Here is a 20,490-nt window from a genome sequence, read left to right as displayed (position 1 = left end):
CCGGTCTTACATTAGGTCTCTAATACATTTTGAGTTTCTTTTTGTGTATGGTGTTAGGGAGTGTTCTAATTTCATTCTTTTACATGTAGCTGTCCAGTTTTCCCGGGACCACTTATTGAAGAGACTGTCTTTTCTCCATTATATATCCTTGCCTCCTTTGTCATAGATTAGTTGACCATAGGTGTGTGGGTTTATCTCTGGGCTTTCTATCCTGTTCCATTGATCTATATTTCTGTTTTTTGTCAGGACCATATTGTCTTGATTGCTGTAGCTTTGTAGTATAGTCTGAAGTCAGGGAGTCTGATTCCTCCAGCTCCGTTTTTTTCCCTCAAGATTGCCTTTTGCTATTCAGGGTCTTTTGTGTCTCCATTCAAATTTAAGATTTTTTGTTCTAGTGCTGTAAAAAATGCCATTGGTGGGCTTCCCTGGTGGTGCAGTGGTTGAGAGTCCGCCTGCCGATGCAGGGGACACGGGTTCGTGCCCTGGTTCAGGAAGATCCCACATGCCGCGGAGCGGCTGGGCCCGTGAGCCATGGACACTGAGCCTGTGTGTCCGGAGCCTGTGCTCTGCAACAGGAGAGGCCACAGCAGTGAGAGACCCGCGTACCGCAAAAAAAAAAAAAAAAAAAAAAAATGCCATTGGTAATTTGATAGGGATTGCATTGAATCTGTAGATTGCTTTGGGTAGTATTGTCATTTTCACAGTGTTGATTCTTCCAATCCAAGAACATGGTATATCTCTCCATCTGTTTGTGTCATCTTTGATTTCTTTCATCACTGTCTTATAGTTTTCTGAGTACAGGTCTTTCACCTCCTTAGGTAGGTTTATTCCTAGGTATTTTATTCTTTTTGTTGCAATGGTGAATGGGAGTGTTTCCTTAATTTCTCTTTCAGATTTTTCATCATCAGTGTATAGGACTGCAAGAGATTTCTGTGCATTAATTTTGTATCCTGCGACTTTACTAAATTCATTCATTAGCTCTTGCAGTTTTTTGGTGACATCTTCAGGATTCTCTATGTATAGTATCATATCATCTACAAAAAGTGACAGTTGTACTTCTTCTTTACCAATTTGTATTCCTTTTGTTTCTTTTTCTTCTCTGATTGCCATGGCTAGGACTTCCAAAACTGTTGAATAATAGTGGCGAGAGTGGACATCCTTGTCTTGTTCCCGATCTTAGAGGAAATGCTTTCAGTTTTTCACCATTGAGAATGATGTTTGCTGTGGGTTTGTCGTATATGGCCTTTATTATGTTGAGTTAGGTTCCCTCTATGCCCACTTTCTGGAGAGTTTTTATCATAACTGGGTGTTGAATTTAGTCAAAAGCTTTTACTGCGTCTATTGAGATGATACGTGGTTTTTATTATTCAGTTTGTTAACATGGTGTATCACATTGATTGATTTGCGTATATTGAAGAATCCTTGCATCCCTGGGACAAATCCCACTTGATCATGATGTATGATCCTTTTAATGTGTTGTTGGATTCTGTTTGCTAGTATTTTGTTGAGGATTTTTGCATCTATATTCATCAGTGATATTGGTCTGTAATTTTCTTTTTTTGTAGTGTCTTTGCCTGGTTTTGGTATCAGGGTGATGGTGGCCTCATAGAATGAGTTTGGGAGTGTTCCTTCCTCTGCAATTTTTTGGAAGAGTTTGAGAAGGATGGGTGTTAGCTCTTCTCTAAATGTTTGATAGAATTCACCTGTGAAGCCATCTGGTCTTGGACTTCTGTTTGTTGGAAGATTTTTAATCACAGTTTCAATTTCATTACTTGTGATTGGTTTGTTCATATTTTCTGTTTCTTCCTAGTTCAGTGTTGGAAGGTTATACCTTTCTAAGAATTTGCCCATTTCTTCCAGGTTGTCCATTTTAATGGCATAGAGTTGGTTGTAGTAGTCTGTTAGGATGCTTTGTGTTTCTGTGGTGTCTGTTGTAACTTCTCCTTTTTCCATTTCTAATTTTATTGATTTGAGTCCTTGCCCTCTTTTTCTCGATGAGTCTGGCTAATGGTTTATCAATTTTGTTTATCTTCTCAAAGAACCAGCTTTTAATCTTATTGATCTTTGCTATTGTTTTCTTTGTTTCTATTTCATTTATTTCTGCTCTGGTCTTTATGATTTCTTTCCTTCTGCTAACTTTGGATTTTGTTTGTTCTTCTTTCTCTAGTTCTTTTAGGTGTAAGGTTAGATTGTTTATTTGAGATTTTTCTTGTTTCTTGAGATAGGCTTGTATAGCTATAAACTTCCCTCTTAGAACTGCTTTTGCTGCATCCCATAGGTTTTGGATTGTCATGTTTTCATTGTCATTTGTCTCTAGGTATTTTTTGATTTCCTCTTTGATTTCTTCATTGATCTCTTGTTTATTTAGTAACGTAGTGTTTAACCTCCATGTGTTTCTGTTTTTTACATTTTTTTCCCCTGTAATTCATTTCTAAACTCATAGCATTGTGGTCAGAAAAGATGCTTGATATGATTTCAATTTTCTTAAATTTACTGAAGCTTGATTTGTGACCCAAGATGTGATCTATCCTGGAGAGTGTTCCGTGTGCACTTGAGAAGAAAGTGTAATCTGCTGTTTTTTGTTGGAATGTTCTATAAATATCAATTAAATCTATCTGGTCTACTGTGTCATTTAAAGCTTCTGTTTCCTTATTTATTTTCATTTTGGATGATCTGTCCATTGGTTTAAGTGAGTTGTTAAAGTCCTACACTATTATTGTGTCACTGTCGATTTCCTTTTACAGCTGTTAGCAGTTGCCTTATGTATTGAGGTGCTCCTATGTTGGGTGCATATATATTTATAATTGTTTTATCTTCTTCTTGGATTGATCCCTTTATCATTATGTAGTGTCCTTCCTTGTGTCTTGTAACATTCTTTATTTTAAAGTCTATTTTATCTGATACGAGTATTGCTACTCCAGCTTTCTTTTGATTTCCATTTGCATGAAATATCTTTTTCTATCCCCTCACTTTCAGTCTGTATGTGTCCCTAGGTCTGAAGTGGGTCTCTTGTAGACAGCATATATATGGGTCTTGTTTTTGTATCCATTCTGCAAGCCTGTATCTTTTGCTTGGAGCATTTAATCCATTCACATTTAAAGTAATTATCAATATGTATGTTCCTATGACCATTTTCTTAAATGTTTTGGGTTTGTTTTTGTAGGTCCTTTTCTTCTCTTGTGTTTCCCAGTTAGAGAAGTTCCTTTAGCATTTGTTGTAGAGCTGGTTTGGTGGTGCTGAATTCTCTTAGTTTTTGCTTGTCTGTAAAGCTTTTGATTCCTTCATCAAATCTGAATGAGATCCTTGCCGGGTATAGTAATCTTGGTTGTAGGTTCTTCCCTTTCATCACTTTAAGTATATCATGGCACTCCCTTCTGGCTTGTAGAGTTTCTGCTGAGAAATCAGCTGTTAACCTTATGGGAGTTCCCTTGTATGTTATTTGTCATTTTTCCCTTGCTGCTTTCAATAATTTGTCTTTAATTTTTGCCAACTTGATTACTATGTGTCTCGGCGTGTTTCTGCTTGGGTTTATCCTGTATGGTACTCTCTGCACTTCCTGGACTTGGGTGGCTATTTCCTATCCCATGTTAGGGAAGTTTTTGACTATAATCTCTGCAAATATTTTCTCTGGTCCTTTCTCTCTCTCTTCTCCTTCTGGGACCCCTATAATGCGAATGTTGTTGCGTTTAATGTTGTCCCAGAGGTCTCTTAGGCTGTCTTCATTTCTTTTCATTCTTTTTTCTTTATTCTGTTCCGCAGCAGTGAATTCCACCATTCTGTCTTCCAGGCCACTTATCCATTCTTCTGCCTCAGTTATTCTGCTATTGTTTCCTTCTAGTGTATTTTTCTTTTCAGTTATTGTATTGTTCATCTCTGTTTGTTCTTTAAGTCTTCTAGGTCTTTGTTAAACATTTCTCATATCTTCTCGATCTTTGCCTCCATTCTTTTTCCGAGGTCCTGGATCATCTTCACTATCATATTCTGAATTCTTTTTCTGGAAGATTGCCTATCTGCACTTCATTTAGTTGTTTTTCTTGGGTTTTATCTTGTTCCTTCATCTGGTACATAGCCCTCTGCCTTTTCATTTTGTCTTTCTGTGAATGTGGTTTTTGTTCCACAGGTTGCAGGATTGTAGTTCTTCTTGCTTCTGCTGTCTGCCCTCTGGTGGATGAGGCTATCTAAGAGGCTTGTGCAGGTTTCCTGATGGGAGGAACTGGTGGTGGGTAGAGCTGACTGTTGCTCTGGTGGGCAGAGCTCAGTAAAACTTTAATCCACTTGACTGCTGATGCGTGGGGCTGGGTTCCCTCCCTGTTGGTTGCTTGGCCTGAGGGAACTCAACACTGGAGCCTACCTGGGCTCTTTGGTGGGGCTAGTGGCAGACTCTGAGAGGGCTCACGCCAAGGTGTACTTCCCAGAACTTCTGCTGCCAGTGTCCTTGTCCTCACTGTGAGCCACAGCTACACCCCACCTCTGCAGGAGACCCTCCAACACTAGCATGCAGGTCTGGTTCAGTCTCCCCTGGTGTCACTGCTCCTTCCCCTGGGTCCCAATGCACACACTACTTTGTGTATGCCCTCCAATAGTGGAGTCTCTGTTTCCCCCAGTCTTGTTGAAGTCCTGCAATCAAATCCCACTAGGTTTCAAAGTCTGATTCTCTAGGAATTCCTCCTTCCGTTGCCGGACCTCTAGTTTGGGAAGCCTGACGTGGGGCTCAGAACCTTTACTCCAGTGGGTGGACTTCTGTGATATAAGTGTTCTCCAGTCTGTGAGTAACCCACCCAGCAGTTGTGGGATTAGATTTTGCTGTGATTGCACCCCTCCTACCATCTCATTGTGGCTTCTCCTTTGTCTTTGGATGTGGGGTATATTTTTTGGTGAGTTCCAGTGTCTTCCTGTTGATGCTTGTCCAGCAGCTAGTTGTGATTCTGGTGTTCTCACAAGAGGGAGTGAGAGCACGTCCTTCTACTCTGCCATCTTGGTTCAGGCTCCAACACATTACATTTTAAAATGTGCTTATTTTCACATTAAATTGAATGTTCATCTACCACTTCAGTTTCGTTTGCTAGTTTTTTGTATCATCATTTTTTCCCGGTACGCGGGCCTCTCACTGCTGTGGCCCCTCCCGTTGCGGAGCGCAGGCCCAGCAGCCATGGCTCACGGGCCCAGCTGCTCCGCAGCATGTGGGACCGGGGCACGAACCCATGTCCCCTGCATTGGCAGGCGGACTCTCAACCACTGCACCACCAGGGAAGCCCGTATCTTCTAATTTAAGAAATTTTCTAGCTTGCTTTTTTTCCATCAGCTTGCTTTTTTTTTTTTTTTTTTTTGTCCACGCCATGCAGCTTGTGGGGTCCTAGTTCCCCTACCAGTGACTGAACTGGTGCCCCCTGCAGTGGAAGAGCAGAGTTCTAACCATTGGACAGCCAGGGAATTTCCTATCCAGCAGCTTGCTTTTTAACTAAAATTCCATCTGAACAATTTTTGTGTATCTTTCAACTAAAAAAGTTTTTATTACAAAATGGACATGTTCCTTACAGAAATTTCAGAAAATAAAGGGGGACAAAAGATATCTCACACACCTAAAGTCACTCATTGTTAGCACCTAGGTGTATTTTTCTTCTAGACCCTTGTCTATGTATATCTATCTTTTAAACAGTATGTAAGTGTTTAAATACCATAATCTTGTGACTAAAAGTCTTCCTTTAACCACTCTGAATACATAGGTAGAAATGAACCCCACTTTCTTGCCTCCCATTCTGTCATCAGCCTGCTCACCAGCTCATTTACCTTCTCCAGCACACCTGCCTCGCTTTGCTGGCAGTGCACATTTGTCGTATGTCACAGCCATGTATACATCATAGAACTTTGTTTCCAAAGTGTGAAACATTGAGCATTAAATTTGCAAGTGTAGGTATGTGTATACAATCTTAATTTCCACTCCTACCCCTCACCCACCCCCAAAAAAACTTTTTACCAAGAGACGTTAAGAGAAAAACTGGGAATCATCAACACTTTCAAAGTATATATGACTCAGAAATTAGGCTTTTATTCTCATTTCTGGTTATCCACTACAGAAAACTGAATTTTGTATCCCTTTCCTCTTTTGACTTATCTCCTGGTTAAGAAAACTATCCAGTTATCAATTTAATGCCTACCATTCGTATGGTACTGTTAAACAAAATTATAACTGATATCATCCAACTTGGAACAGCCAACATTTTTCATAAGACTGGCCTCTAGTAAGTTTTTGAAGTTTTTCAGAAATCAAATTCACTCTTGTGAAGATATATTATTGAAGATATATTATTGAGGTAGCTAAAAGGATGCACATAACAAAACATTTACCTACAAGGTTGTCTATTGTGGCATTGTTTGTAATTGTGAAAAATTAGAAGAAACAAATCAAATATCCAACATTAGAGAACTAGTTAAATAATATATTAAATATCTGTAGAATGGAATACTATTCAACCATTCAAAAATATTAATTGATAATGAAGTTTTCATAGCTTATTTTCAAGTAAATGAAAGGTAATTTATGAATAGGATGTACCAAGGGGTCCCATTTTTAAAAAAATAAGGTGTTTGCATCATAGACAAATACCAAGATGTTAACCATGGTTATCTCAAAGTTATTAGCATTTTTTAAATGTATCCCTAGGCTAAAGAAAATTCTAAAGAAATGGTTGCTAGAATAATTTGAGCAAAGGCAGCATTCAATAGAAAAACATCAACATTAAAAAAAAAGAATATGACTTTCCAAGGTGGCTCCATAGATGGAGACACCATTCATTTTAGGGCACAAATTCTGATAAATTGAATAAAAGTTTAGTTTTATTACCTTAGCTTCACAGTTCTCAACATTAGCCAAGGAGCCTTTTCAACCAATACCCACCCCTCATGAATTTTTTTTTTAACATCTTTATTGGAGTATAATTGCTTTACAATTGTGTGTTAGTTTCTGCTTCATAACAAAGTGAACCAGTTATACATATACATATGTTTCCATATCTCTCCCCTCTTTCGTCTCCCTCCCTCCCACCCTCCCTATCCCACCCCTCTAGGTGGTCACAAAGCACCGAGCTTATCTCCCTGTGCTCTACGGCTGCTTCCCACTAGCTATCTATTTTACGTTTGGTAGTGTATATATGTCCATGCCACTCTCTCAATTTGTCCCAGCTTACCCTTCCCCCTCCCCATATCTTCAAGTCCATTCTCTAGTAGGTCTGTGTCTTTATTCCCGTCTTATCCCTAGGTTCTTCATGACCTTTTTTTTTTTTCTTAGATTCCGTATATATGTGTTAGCATACGGTATTTGTTTTTCTTTTTCTGACTTACTTCTTACTTAATGCCATGGATATACTGTATATCTGTTTATGTACTGTATGTATATTTGTAGTTTATATATAAAGGAATAAGGTTTTTTTCTTACCCCAAAGACCTAAATTTCACTCCCGTGGGAGCAATAGTGTGCCTGTTTAGAATGCATGTTTTAACCCTACTTTTGAATATTAGGTCTAAAGTGATAGTATAAACCAGTGATTGTCAAATCTCGCTGATCCTCAGATCACCTGGTGGTTGATTAGATGGGTGGGTGGTTTGTTTTAAATAAAGATTCCAAGATCTCACATTGAATCTACTATATCAGTCTATACAGTGGGCACAGGAATAGGATGGGGTGGGGAGACATTGTTTTTGTTTTTTAAGCTCCCCATATAATTCTGTAATCATCCAGGTTGGAAACCCTGGTATAGACAGTAACCTCAGAGCAAAAAAACCTTCAAAGATGCACAATAGGGGTATAGTGATATAACTCTATTAGCCCTACTATAGAATGTTAATAACAGTGCTTTATTACTACCTGTATAAAGACAAAAGAAACCTGATGTACTACTTAAATCACATTATAATAAAAATCATACTTAGTCCCATATCTTCAAGTTCAAGCCAATGTGTGCTCTAATTTTTAATTCTGATTTTTTCCGTTAACAGCTTCATTGAGATGTAATTCACATACCATACAGTTCACGCATTTAAAATGCACAATTCAGTGGTTTTTATTATATTCACTGAGTTACATAACCATCACCACATTAAGTTCTAGTTCTTTTTAAGCAATGGTTTTTGAAAGCTCAGTTTCATTCAGTACTAAGTAGTCCTTTATAGTTCATTATAGCAGCTTTTAAGCCTGAGTATTTATCTTCTGCTGAACTGCGGTTTCACGTTTTTATAGCTTTTTATATTTATACCAATATAACCTAATAAATGTTTTTACTTCCTCAGTTACATGACTATGTACAGAATCATTTTACAAGTGCAAGAATGGCTTTGATTGGACTTGGTAAGTTGGGAATTGCCTGCATGTCAGTTTGCTTCTTTTAAGAGTAGTTTTTTAAGTCACAGACATAGAAAACAGACTTTTGGTTGCCAACGGGGAGGGCGACAGGGGAGGGTTGGATTGGAAGTTTGGGAATAGCAGATATAAACTGTTATATATAGAATGGATAAACAACAAGATCCTATTGTACAGGAAACTATATTCAATATCCTGTAATAAACCATAATGGAAAAGAATATTTATAACTGAATCACTTTGCTGTATACCAGAAACTAACACAACATTGTAAATCTTCAGTTAAAAAAAAGAAGTATGACTTGGCAGATAGTGAAACATGTGACTGACTTATTCAATGAGGAGGTAGAATTATCCTTGAAACTCTGAAAAATCAGGTACTATCATACGTAACTGTGTATATATACATCTTTTATAGTTATATATAGAGCGATATTTAGATAATTTACAGTTCCATGGTTCTTGGCTCCCAGAGAAAGTGGTAGATAGTCAGAAAATTCACTGAGGCTGCTGACTTTTCCTTTATAATTTGGTGTGGCAGGGGATGGGACACCTTTCCAGTACATTGTAATTCTGTCACTATATAGGTAACCAGCCTCAATTTATAATATACTCACTTGGGTATTTTCTTAAATTCTGATTATACAATTCTCCATTATGTTGTTCTGTCGCATTCTAGAAAGTGGTTAATTGAAAAAAGAGAAACTCTAAGGTGTGCTACTGTTAAATGTTGCACTTATAGTTATGAATAAAAGTATTTTTTCACTGTCTCAATGTGAGTCATTAAAAAAAAGAGTAGTTCTTTAAGCTATAATTATGTGAACACAAAATTTCAGAACTTATCCTCTGTTTATGTCAGAAAGTCAGTATGTGGGGCTTCCCTGGTGGCGCAGTGGTTGAGAGTCCGCCTGCCGATACAAGGGATGCAGGTTCGTGCCCCGGTCCGGGAAGATCCCACATGCCGCGGAGCAGCTGGGCCCGTGAGCCATGGCCGCTGAACCTGCGCGTCCAGAGCCTGTGCTCCGCAATGGGAGAGGCCACAACAGTGAGAGGCCTGCGTACCGCAAAAGAAAAAGAAAAAAAAAAAAAAGAAAGTCAGTATGTGATAGGATTTTAATAGCTAGTCTTTCATGGAAACAACCTAAATGTCCATTGACAGATGAATGGATAAAGAAGGTGTGGTACATATATACAATAGAATATTACTCAGCCATTAAAAAGAATGCAATAATGCCATTTGCAGCAACATGGATGGACATAGAGATTATCATACTAAGCGAAGTAAGTCAGAAAGAGAAAGACAAATACCATATATCACTTATACATAGAATCTAAAATATGACACAAATGAACTTATCTATGAAATAGAAACAGACTCACGCAGAGAACAGACTTGTGGTTGCCAAGGGGGAGGGGGCTGGGGGAGGGAAGGATTGGGAGTTTGGGATTAGTGGGTGCAAACTATTATATGTAGAATGATAAACAACAAGGTCCCACTGTATAGCACAGAGAACTATATTCAATATCCTGTGATAAACCATAATGAAAAAGAATATATATATGTATAACTGAGTCACTTTATAGCGGAAATTAACACAACATTGTAAATAAATTATATGTCAATAAAAATTTAAAAAGATACAACTTCCCCAACACAGTTTTATAGCATATAAATAAATCCTCCACAACTCTAAAAAAACAAAAATAGTCTTTTTTATTTTTAAGCAGAATCCAGCATTTAACTTTTTAAAGCACTGGCTTTCAAATTCATTACAGTATTTGCAAAACCTATGACAAAGGGCAGATTTCTCTAAGCAAAGAGCTTTTACAAAGAGCTTTTGTTTTTGTTTTGCTTTGTTTTAAGTACAATTTAGTAGAAAAATAGACAAAGGGCATGAACCAATTCGTGGGGAAAGTGTGTGTGTGTGTGTGTGTGGCCAATTATTGTAAAAGATAACTAAAAGTTTTTTTATCTGTGAAATTGACAAAAATTAAAAGATTGACACTGCCCAGTATTAACCATGGTATGGAGAAATAGGCACTCTCAAAAATTATTGGTGGGAGTGTAAAATGGTACTTTTTTTTTTTGCGGTATGCGGGCCTCTCACTGTTGTGGCCTCTCCCGTTGCGGAGCACAGGCTCCGGACGCGCAGGCTCAGTGGCCATGTCTCACGGGCCCAGCTGCTCCGCGGCATGTGGGATCCTCCCAGACCGGGGCACGAACCCGTGTCCCCTGCATCGGCAGGCGGACTCGCAACCACTGCGCCACCAGGGAAGCCCCAAAATGGTACATTTTTGGAGGACTTTTTTTTTTTTTTTTTTTTTTGGCTGCATTGGGTCTTTGTTGCTGCACACGGGCTTTCTCTAGTTGTGGCGAGTGGGAGCTACTCTTCATTGTGGTGCGCGGGCTTCTCATTGCGGTGGCTTCTCTCATTGCGTAGCACAGGCTCTAGGCGTGCGGGCTTCAGTAGTTGAAGCACGTGGCCTCAGTAGTTGTGGCTCACGGCCTCTACAGCACAGGCTCTTTTGTGGCGCACGGGCTTAGTAGTTGTTGCCCTGCGTCATGTGGGATCTTCCCGGACCAGGGATTGAACCCGTGTCTCCTGCATCAGCAGGTGGATTCTTTTTGTTTGTTTGTTTTTGCGGTACTCGGGCCTCTCACTGTTGTGGCCTCTCCCATTGCCAAGCACAGGCTCCGGACACGCAGGCTCAATGGCCATGGCTCATGGTCCCAGCCACTCCGCGGCATGTGGGATCTTCCCGGACCGGGACACGAACCCACATCCGCTGCATCGGCAGGCGGACTCTCAACTGCTGCGCCACCAGGGAAGCCCAGCAGGTGGATTCTTAACCACTGTGCTACCAGGGAAGTCCCTGGAGGTCTATTTTAATATATTAAAATTGTAATTGTTTATACTCTTAGGCCCAGCATTTACTTTTAAGAATTTACCCTGCCAAAACATTTGGTCAAGTTTACAAAATAGTCGCGTGAGAATATTATTTGCAATTTGGGTTTTTATTCATTTGTTTTATAAATAACAGCTTAATTGAGGTATAATTCACATGCCATAAAATTTACCCTTTTAAAGTGTACAGTTTGTGGTTTTTAGTATACTCACAGAGTTGTGCAACTATTGCCACTATCTAATTCCAGAACATTTTCACCATCCCCAAAAGAAACCCCATACTCATTAGCAGTCACTCCTCGTTCCACCTCCTCCTTGCCTCTGGCAACCATTAATCTCCTTTCTGTCTGTATAGAGCTGACTATTCTGGTCATTTCATATAAAGGGAATTATACAATAATAGTCTTTGTAACTGGCTTCTTTCACTTAGTCACTTAGCATAATGTTTTCAAAGTCCATCCATATTGTAACATGTACCAATGTTCCATTCCCTTTTCTGGCTGAAAAATATATTTCATTACCACATTTTGTTATTCATTCATTAGCTGGACATTTGGGTTGTTCCTGAATGTTTTGGCTTTTATGAATATAAACATTCATATATAAGTTTTTTAACAAAACATCTTTTTCATTGTTTTGGGTGTATACCTAGGAGTAGAATTGCCAGGATAGGGTATCTCTCCGTTTATCCATTTGAAGAACTGCCAGACTGTTTTCCAAAGCAGTTGAACCATTTTACATTCCATCAGCAGTGCACAAGGGTTCCAATTTCTCCACATCCTTATCAACACTTATTATCTGTCTTTGATTATGGCCATCCTAATGGATGTGAAGTAGTGTCTCATTGTGGTTTTGATATGCATTTCCGTAGTGATTGATAACATTGTACATATTTTTTTGTGCTCTTTGGCCATCTATATATCTTATTTGGAGAAATGCTTATTCAAGTCCCTTGCCCATTTTTTAATTGGGTTGTTTGTTTTTTTTAATTGTTGAGTTATAAGAGTTCATTATATATTCTGGATACTAATCCTTACCAGATTTTTTCCCATTTTGTGGATTATCTTTTCACTCTTTTGAAAATGTCTTTTGATGCACATTGCCATATTGTTTTAATAGCCAACTATTAGAAGCATACTAATGTCCCTCAAGAAGAGATTGATTAAATAAATGATGGTATATCCGTATAATAAAATTCTTTATAACCATTAAATGTTTGGTGTAGTCCATTCACTTAGATGTAAATTACAAAAGACAAGTTAGAAACAATATCAATAGAATGACACCATTTTAAAAATAAAAAGGATAATATTTGCATAGAAAAAGTTCTAGATGAATATATAGTAAAGCTGTAAATGCATATGTCTGGAAGAGTGGCATTATGGGAGGCTGTTATTTTCTTTACTGTTTATTTCTGTAATATTTGAATTGTATAATGATGTATTTTTAAAATAGTGTTTTACAATTGTGTTCTAGAAATTCTGGTTCTAGTTTGTTTTTATTTCTTTTGAAATAGGTGTGAGTCATCCTGTTCTAAAGCAAGTTGCTGAACAGTTTCTCAACATGAGGGGTGGGCTTGGTTTATCTGGTGCAAAGACCAAGTACCGTGGAGGTAAGCGTTTTGTTCCATTAAGGTTAATTTACCAGGGTGCCGCCTCTCCCCCCAGTAGCATATTGGAGTATAATAGGCCTGATTATTTACTACCAAATAGTATCAATGTGGAAAGAAAGAATTAGATTGCTTGAGTGTTATGTATTAAACATGTTTGTGTATGTGTTGGGGGAAGGGCAGGATAGCAAGGAGAGCACCAGGCTAGGGAAAAGCTTAATCTTAATGGGTTAATACTGTGTTGTAAAGAATACTGAAGAATAAAACCAAAAGCCACTTTCTTCGCTCTTGCCTTACCTGGCCCCAGGTGAAATTCGAGAACAGAATGGAGACAGTCTCGTCCATGCTGCTCTTGTAGCAGAAAGTGCTGCTGCAGGAAGTGCAGAAGCAAATGCGTTTAGTGTTCTCCAGCATGTCCTCGGTGCTGGACCACATGTGAAGAGGGGCAGCAATGCCACCAGCTCTCTATACCAAGCTGTTGCCAAGGGAATTCACCAGCCATTTGATGTGAGTCTGAACAGTCGATATCTTTCCTTTTGTTTTCACAGGATCAGTGTTTACGATGTAGTCCTGATAACTTGCTCTTAATGTTAATCTGCTTTTAAAATTTAAGATGAGGGACTTCTCTGGTGGTCCAGTGGTTAAGACTCAGCGCGCTTCCACTGCAGGTGGCACGGGTTCTATCCCTGGCCAGGGAACTAAGATCCCACATGCCACGTGGTGTGGCCAAAAAAAAAACAAAATTAAGATGAACACAAAGAAAATCTTTGTAAAATTGAAGAGACAGCCAGGCTTAATTTTAGTACCTTAGTGGGTCTATCAAAAACTTGCTGTTATTCTAATATAAAAGGAAGAATTGAATGCTTAAAAAGTCAGAAATTCACACTTCAGTTCCCTTTAGAATAAAGTTTTAGATATTAAACATTCCCCTAGATTCTAATTAGTCATTTTTTCTGATTTCTTCTGTCCCCTTCTATTCTTGTGGCTACTTCCTGAATTTCACTGCCCTTCATGTTTTCCAACCAAGTGTACAAGATAAACAGCAAGAAATTACTTACAGACCTGCTCCTCCAGCTTGTGATTAAGTTAAAAGAAAAAAATGACATTTAACCATAACCAAAAGTTATGTTGCCTTAGAAGACACCTTTTTATGACAGTGAGGAAAGTGCTAAAGCTTTCAAAATAATGATACTCAAATCGAGAATGTAAAATGTCAACCGGCAGAATATTTGATGAGTGACGGTAGTTTGCCCAATGTAATGCCCCATGTGACCTTCAATTATATCTTTAAAAAGTAACAAATGTACTAAATTGTAGGATTAAGTATCGTTCATAATTTCAGCAATAGTACATGGCACAGGTAGGTTTATGCCTCTGAGTCTTTGGCCATTTGACACTTAATGGTGAAAATTAAAATCAGTCATCTTCTCTTTTTATTCCTCTGTTTAATACTTTAGTGGTAGTGTCAGACTTTTTTTTTTTTTTAGCAGAGGAGCCTTTTTCATCAGTGCCATTCCCCAATTGCAATGCCCAACACAAAAGTTCTTGCTTTTAAAGAAGTTTAGAAGGCTTACTTGACAGTGAAACCCTTGGAATCTTCTGTACAGAACCTTAGAGTTCCCTGGAGCACAGTTTGAAAACCATTATCTTATTTTTTTTTTTAAGTTTATTTATTTTGGCTGCACTGGGTCTTAGTTGTGGCACGTGGGATCTTCATTGCGGCATGTTTAGTTGCAGCATGCGGGCTTCTTAGTTGCAGCGTGTGGGCTTCTTAGTTGCGGCATGCACATGGGATCTAGTTTCCCGACCAGGGATCGAACCCAGGCTCCCTGCAGCTCAGAGTCTTACCCACTGGACCACCAGGGAATTCCCAAAAACCATTATCTTAAATTAGTCCTAGTCCTTAATTAGATATCCTCCAGATTTTCTTTCTCCTGGTTCATGGTCTACTCTGTTTTCTTTTCTTCATGCTTTACTCTTCACCATTGAATGTTAATGATGCTTTGGGTAGTTGGAGTTTAATCTAATCCAGTGACATAATATAATAGAAATTCCTGGGAATTCCCTGGTGGCGCAGTGGTTAACAATCCGCCTGCCAATGCAGGGGACATGGGTTCAAGCCCTGGTCCGGGAAAATCCCACATGCTGCGGAGCAACTAGGCCCATGCACCACAACTACTGAGCCTGCACACCACAACTACTGAAGCCCGTGCACCTAGAGCCCATGCTCCACAACAAGAGAAGCCACCGCAATTAGAAGCCCAGGCACCGCAACGAAGAGCAGCCCCCGCTCTCTGCAACTAGAGGAAACCCGCGTGCAGCAATGAAGACCCATTGCAGCCATAAATAAATAAATAAATAAATTTAAAAGATAAATCCACCAAAAAAAAAATTAATATAAATTCCTACTTCAGAATTTGGCCAGAAATTTGGAGGATGACTAGTTAGTCTCAGAATTGTAATTAAACTTCAGGTGATTGAAGTGCATATCTTTGTATGCTTCGTATGGGCCAAACCAATGGTTTTCAAACTTCATCTGGAACACTAGTTTAAAATTCGGAATCCCAGACTGCATCTTTAGTGATCCGAGTGAGTAGATCTGTTGTAGGAACCTGAAAGTCTACATTTTTAATAACAACTCAAGTGATCCTTACGTAAACGGTCCACATAAACACTGAAAAGCACTTTACTAGGGTGTCATGTCCACCTTAAGGAACTTAACACTCTACTCAGACTACAGACAGAAATACCCGTTTTCCAGAGGCTAAACTTCTTGCTCCCTTGGACATCTGAATAATAGATACTAAGCAGAAATTTTTTTCCTAACCCTTTAATTTTAGTCTATAGGAGAAAAAATTCGCTTTCTCTATAGGAGAAAGCGAATTGGTGAAAAGGAAGTCACCACCAACAGCAGAGGGAAGAAAGCAGGTTTATCTAATGCCAAAGCCCATGATTTATACCACTCAGCTGTACTGAATCTACAGTAGTAATGTTCACAAGTTAATGTTTGCCTTAACTTTTAATCATCAAAAGGTTAGAAAATATCAAGGAAAGTGAGCCGTCATTTTAGAAAGAGTTAAATGAGAAAAGCTAAAACATTACAGTTGTGAAAGAGGTAACCTGTATATAGAACACTTCAGTCCTTAATAGAACCATTTAAGTGAAATATTAATCCATGTCTTTGCTTATACTGTGAAAGTATACGTTTTTGTCTAGACAGCCTTAGGGAAATTGTGCCCTGTTTTACCTGGTAGAATGACATACAGTAAAGTTTCATTATATTTTCAGGTTTCCGCTTTTAATGCCAGTTACTCAGATTCTGGACTCTTTGGGATTTACACTATCTCACAGGCTGCAGCTGCTGGAGATGTAAGTTGCAAACTCATCAATTCTCACAAGATTTTTTCCCCCATTAACATATTTTTAGTAAGAACATGGAATGTTTGAATGCCATGATTTATCAGAGTTCTGTATAGTGTATTATCATTAAAGTGTTATCTGCTGTGGAGGAAAGTTAGAAATGAAAAACGCATATACTGATGCTTCCAGAAAAGAGGGAGGAAATGTTTCCTTGGTATTTTCGTTCTGTGTGGGCATGTGGCATTGAGTTGTCTCTGGGATATCTAAATGAAGAACTCAGTTGAGGTCAAGGCCAAGATGTATACTGGGAGTCATCATTATAAAGAGTGTGTTGAAGTCAGGGTTACACGTGAAAGGTTGGAGGAGAAGAAAACTGAAGGTCGAGCTAAGGAAAATGGCCAAAAAGAAACAGAAAGAAAAAGAAGAGAAACTGGCACGTTTGGAGGCCAGGAAAGAGAGAATGGTTAACACTGTTTCGATATACTCTGGATTAACATCCGTTTAGTTACCACAGACAGGTCTGGTAGTTTTAGCAAACTAGGATAATATTGGTGATACTGTCAGTTTTTATCAGAGTATTGGAAGTGAACTAAAATTTATAATATTAAGGAATGAATGGGAAGAAAGAAATACAAAGTTGGTGCAGGCAGGTGGAGCTTAGACTTGAGGTGGGTGGTAGTTTTAGGAGAGTTTCCACTGAGAGATTAAGTAGGAAGAGACATTCACACTGAAAGGAAAGAAAATTGGAGCGAATATAGGAGATAAATTATAGATGGATCAAGTCTGAAAAAGCAAGAGCAAGCAGGATCCAAAGTACAATCGGACATTTTAGCCTTGGACACAAAGGCTGATGGGAGAAGAGGATGTCGGGAAGATGAGGAAGTACATCCCTGATAAGGTAGGAGGCTAAGTCATGTTTTGAGAATAAGAGAGAGGAGGAGAGTTTAAAGAAACTAATGAGGTTTGGGACAGATGAGTGGCTAGATGCACACAGAATGAGCATAACAGCAGTACAGATGTCTCCATGAGATAAGTGACCACAAATGCATAGTACAGCCAGACGTCTAGCCTAATGCAGAAATGGAGGAGGCAGGCAGTAGGGTTGATCCCAGGCTGGAATCTTGCAAAGTAGGCAGGTCAGAAGTATGAAAAGATGGCAGGAAGTTGGAAGCACTGGCAAGAGTGATTGAAGAGATGATTCATGGATTTAGGCTAAAGAAGTGAAGCCAGGGGGACCTGATAGGTTGAAAGTGGGCAAATCAAGGACCTAGAGATGTTGATAAAATGGAAGATAAGGATAGTGTGATAAAAGACTTAGGCCAGAGGTCTTGGAATTGAGGATTTCAGAGGTAGGTCAGATCTAGGTTATGTGCATGTCTGGGGTATGGCTATGGAAATGGGTAGCTCACCTGGAGGGGAAATGAAGGTCCTAGAGTTTAGGTGATTAGAAAGAACAGTAAGTAGCAGACCCAGAATGGTGCCAGGGTTGGGAGGGAGAAAATCATGGGCCAGGTTTATTATTAATTTATTTATTCAACATATATTTACCAAGTACCCACCCACATCACTAGAAGTTGATTCCTTCATGACTCTAGCACTCCAGGTATGGACAGGCTTTTCAGATTGGCTATGTATGGATTACTACTTTTTTCTTAGTGAATAGTAAGAGATAGCAGATTAATTACATGATACTTTGAGAGTCTTGGGAAAATTTTGAGGTGCTTATTCTTTGTAGGCAATTATAAATCCCTGAGTTTTCTTTTCCTAAACCCTACTGCCGTCCTCTGCCCTCTGCCACTTAACGTTTGTTTAGAAACTTGGCCACTTGGATATTGTACAAACAGCTGCTTTATGGAACATTGGAAGAGTAAGCAGCACGTAGTGAATTAAGAATTCCAAATGGACACTATACTGTTTCTCTGGAACTAACCTTCCATCTTTTGTTTTTGCCTCAGTAGAGGAGCATTTGAATGCTGCAGCAGCAGACTTTGTTTTTTGTTTGTTTTGTTTTGTTTTTTTGCGGTACGCAGCCCTCTCACTGTTGTGGCCCCTCCCGCTGCGGAGCACAGGCTCCGGACACGCAGGCTCAGCGGCCACGGCTCACGGGCCCAGCCGCTCCGCGGCATGTGGGATCTTCCCGGACCGGGGCACGAACCCGTGTCCCCTGCATCGGCAGGTGGACTCTCAACCACTGTGCCACCAGAGAAGCCCCTGCAGCAGACTTTGGCACTGATCAAAGATGACCAGCTTTTACTTGTCTATCCTAGGTTATCAAGGCTGCCTATAACCAAGTAAAAACAGTTGCTCAAGGAAACCTTTCTAATACAGATGTCCAAGTTGCCAAGTAAGTTTCAATATTAATGTTTCATGTTTCAATTATTTGAAAGTTGTATTTTTTCTAGTTACAACACTATTGTAATAAATACACAAAAAGGATTGAAAGGCACAGAAAAGTATTTAAAAGGAAAGGGAAATATACTCCTACCCCCTAGAGATATAATTGTTAACATTTTGATTATTTTCTTGAGCATTTTTAAACATAATTGTTAATATTGTATATATACTTGTTAATAAATAATACTTATTAGTGTCTATTGTAGAAATTGAAAATTACAAAGACAAAAATTATTTTTCATTCCCTACCAATGATTCTTCTCTTTTTTTAACATTATAATGCTGTTTGCATTTATTCCATTTATTTTTATTACTAAAAATTTGTCATAAACAGTTTTAATTGGTGTGTCAAAATATACTTATTGGACATTTTCAACAAGTTGGCAGTTTGAAATTATAAACTATAAAGGATATCTTTGGGTTTTAAAACATTTTTGTATTTCATATTACTTTCTTGGTATAGATTCGCAACTGGGCCAAGAGTTATAAACATTATAATGAAAGGCTGTGTATTAAAATATACGTTTGTGTTTATGTAATATTTTTATTTTTATATTTTGGAGTCACAATGTTGAAAGGTTTTACCAGTTGATAAGCACATTGTCAGTATATATGAGAGTGCCTGTTCTACCATAACCATTGGCAACTTTTTCCTCTTTACTGATTTGATAGACCAAAAAATGTATCTGATTAAAAGATTGCAATATCTGTCTCCTATTTGGTGATTTTTAAATTCCCACATTGAAAGTGCTAACAACTCCTCTTAACTCAGTAGCTCTGGGAGTTTCTCTAAAAGAGACAGACTTTGGACAGAGTTGGAAATCAGCTTGCATTTTCATACAGGAGTTTAAAACATTTAAATTTGACTCCATCCATTTAGGACAATTCAGAATGTGAATCCTAAAACTCCAGAGGCCTCTATGATCATTTAGTATTGCCCACAAAGGAAATATGACAGGGTGAATTACAACCCAGGAGGGAACAGTCTTTTACCATTTCTGTTCTCATTAGTATTATTACTTTTGTTATACTGAACACACTAAGAAGTGCATCTCTCAAATAAGTACAACACAATTTATTAAATATTGTATACATGGAACCAAGGATCGATAGGATGCAGCTCTGCATGATTGCATCAGAAACAAACCTTATAATAAATTGAAACAATGGATAAGCTTAGGAGAAATCTGTTTCAAATCTAATTTATTTAAGAAAATGTATTTTCTTAATAAGTGTGGCACAGTTCTTATCAGGTACAGCAACATTTAGAAAATGGAATTTTGGTTGTTAATGTCAAGATATATTTATTTTCTGCCATTTTGATGGAGTTGATACTTTTTTTGTAAGGTTCTTACTCCTCCTATAGTGAAAAAGAGAAGGTGAGGTGTCATTGCTGAAGGGACAAACTAATAATCACTTGGTAAAGTTTATTGCAGGTAAAATCTTTTTTCAATTAAGTGGACAGTGTGGTAAAATTGCTACATTAAATTGTAATTATGTTTAAATGGAAGTCTTGCTACAGAGTGCCAAGGAGATTAGTTTGAGTTAAATAACTCAAGTGCCTTATTGAACATAATTTCTTCCTGGGATAAGTATGAATTGGATTTTGTTTTATTTCAAATTGATGTTTTTGTGCCCATATTTAAGCTACAGGGACTTATAAGACCTATACTGTCCTTCCCCACTTTCCCTACCCTCAGTGAGACAAATCCCAGCACACAAATGGACTAGGGGTGGGGTTAAGGGAAGTTATATTATCAGCACACAGCATTCTGCTAAAGGGACAGTGAGAAGAGCCCACATAGGGATGTTCTTTAATAGAGATACCTAAAACCATCACCAAAAATGTATCTAAAATAGTTGGTGAA

General features: G+C 38.4%; 1 protein-coding gene across 1 annotated transcript in view; it reads left to right on the top strand.

Moving 5' to 3' along the window:
* UQCRC2 (ubiquinol-cytochrome c reductase core protein 2) overlaps positions 1 to 20,490 on the top strand; it is a 31,478-nt gene that overhangs the window by 9,237 nt on the left and 1,751 nt on the right. Inside the window, exons 8-12 of the mRNA XM_030871448.2 lie at positions 8,284 to 8,341; positions 12,776 to 12,871; positions 13,176 to 13,375; positions 16,157 to 16,237; positions 18,496 to 18,572. Of these exons, the coding sequence (XP_030727308.1) occupies positions 8,284 to 8,341; positions 12,776 to 12,871; positions 13,176 to 13,375; positions 16,157 to 16,237; positions 18,496 to 18,572 (512 nt within the window). The remainder of the gene's footprint in view (positions 1 to 8,283; positions 8,342 to 12,775; positions 12,872 to 13,175; positions 13,376 to 16,156; positions 16,238 to 18,495; positions 18,573 to 20,490) is intronic.

Source organism: Globicephala melas, chromosome 15, assembly GCF_963455315.2.
Source record: "Globicephala melas chromosome 15, mGloMel1.2, whole genome shotgun sequence".
Classification (NCBI taxonomy): Eukaryota; Metazoa; Chordata; class Mammalia; order Artiodactyla; family Delphinidae; genus Globicephala; species Globicephala melas.
This window is presented reverse-complemented; position numbering and strand designations above follow the sequence as displayed.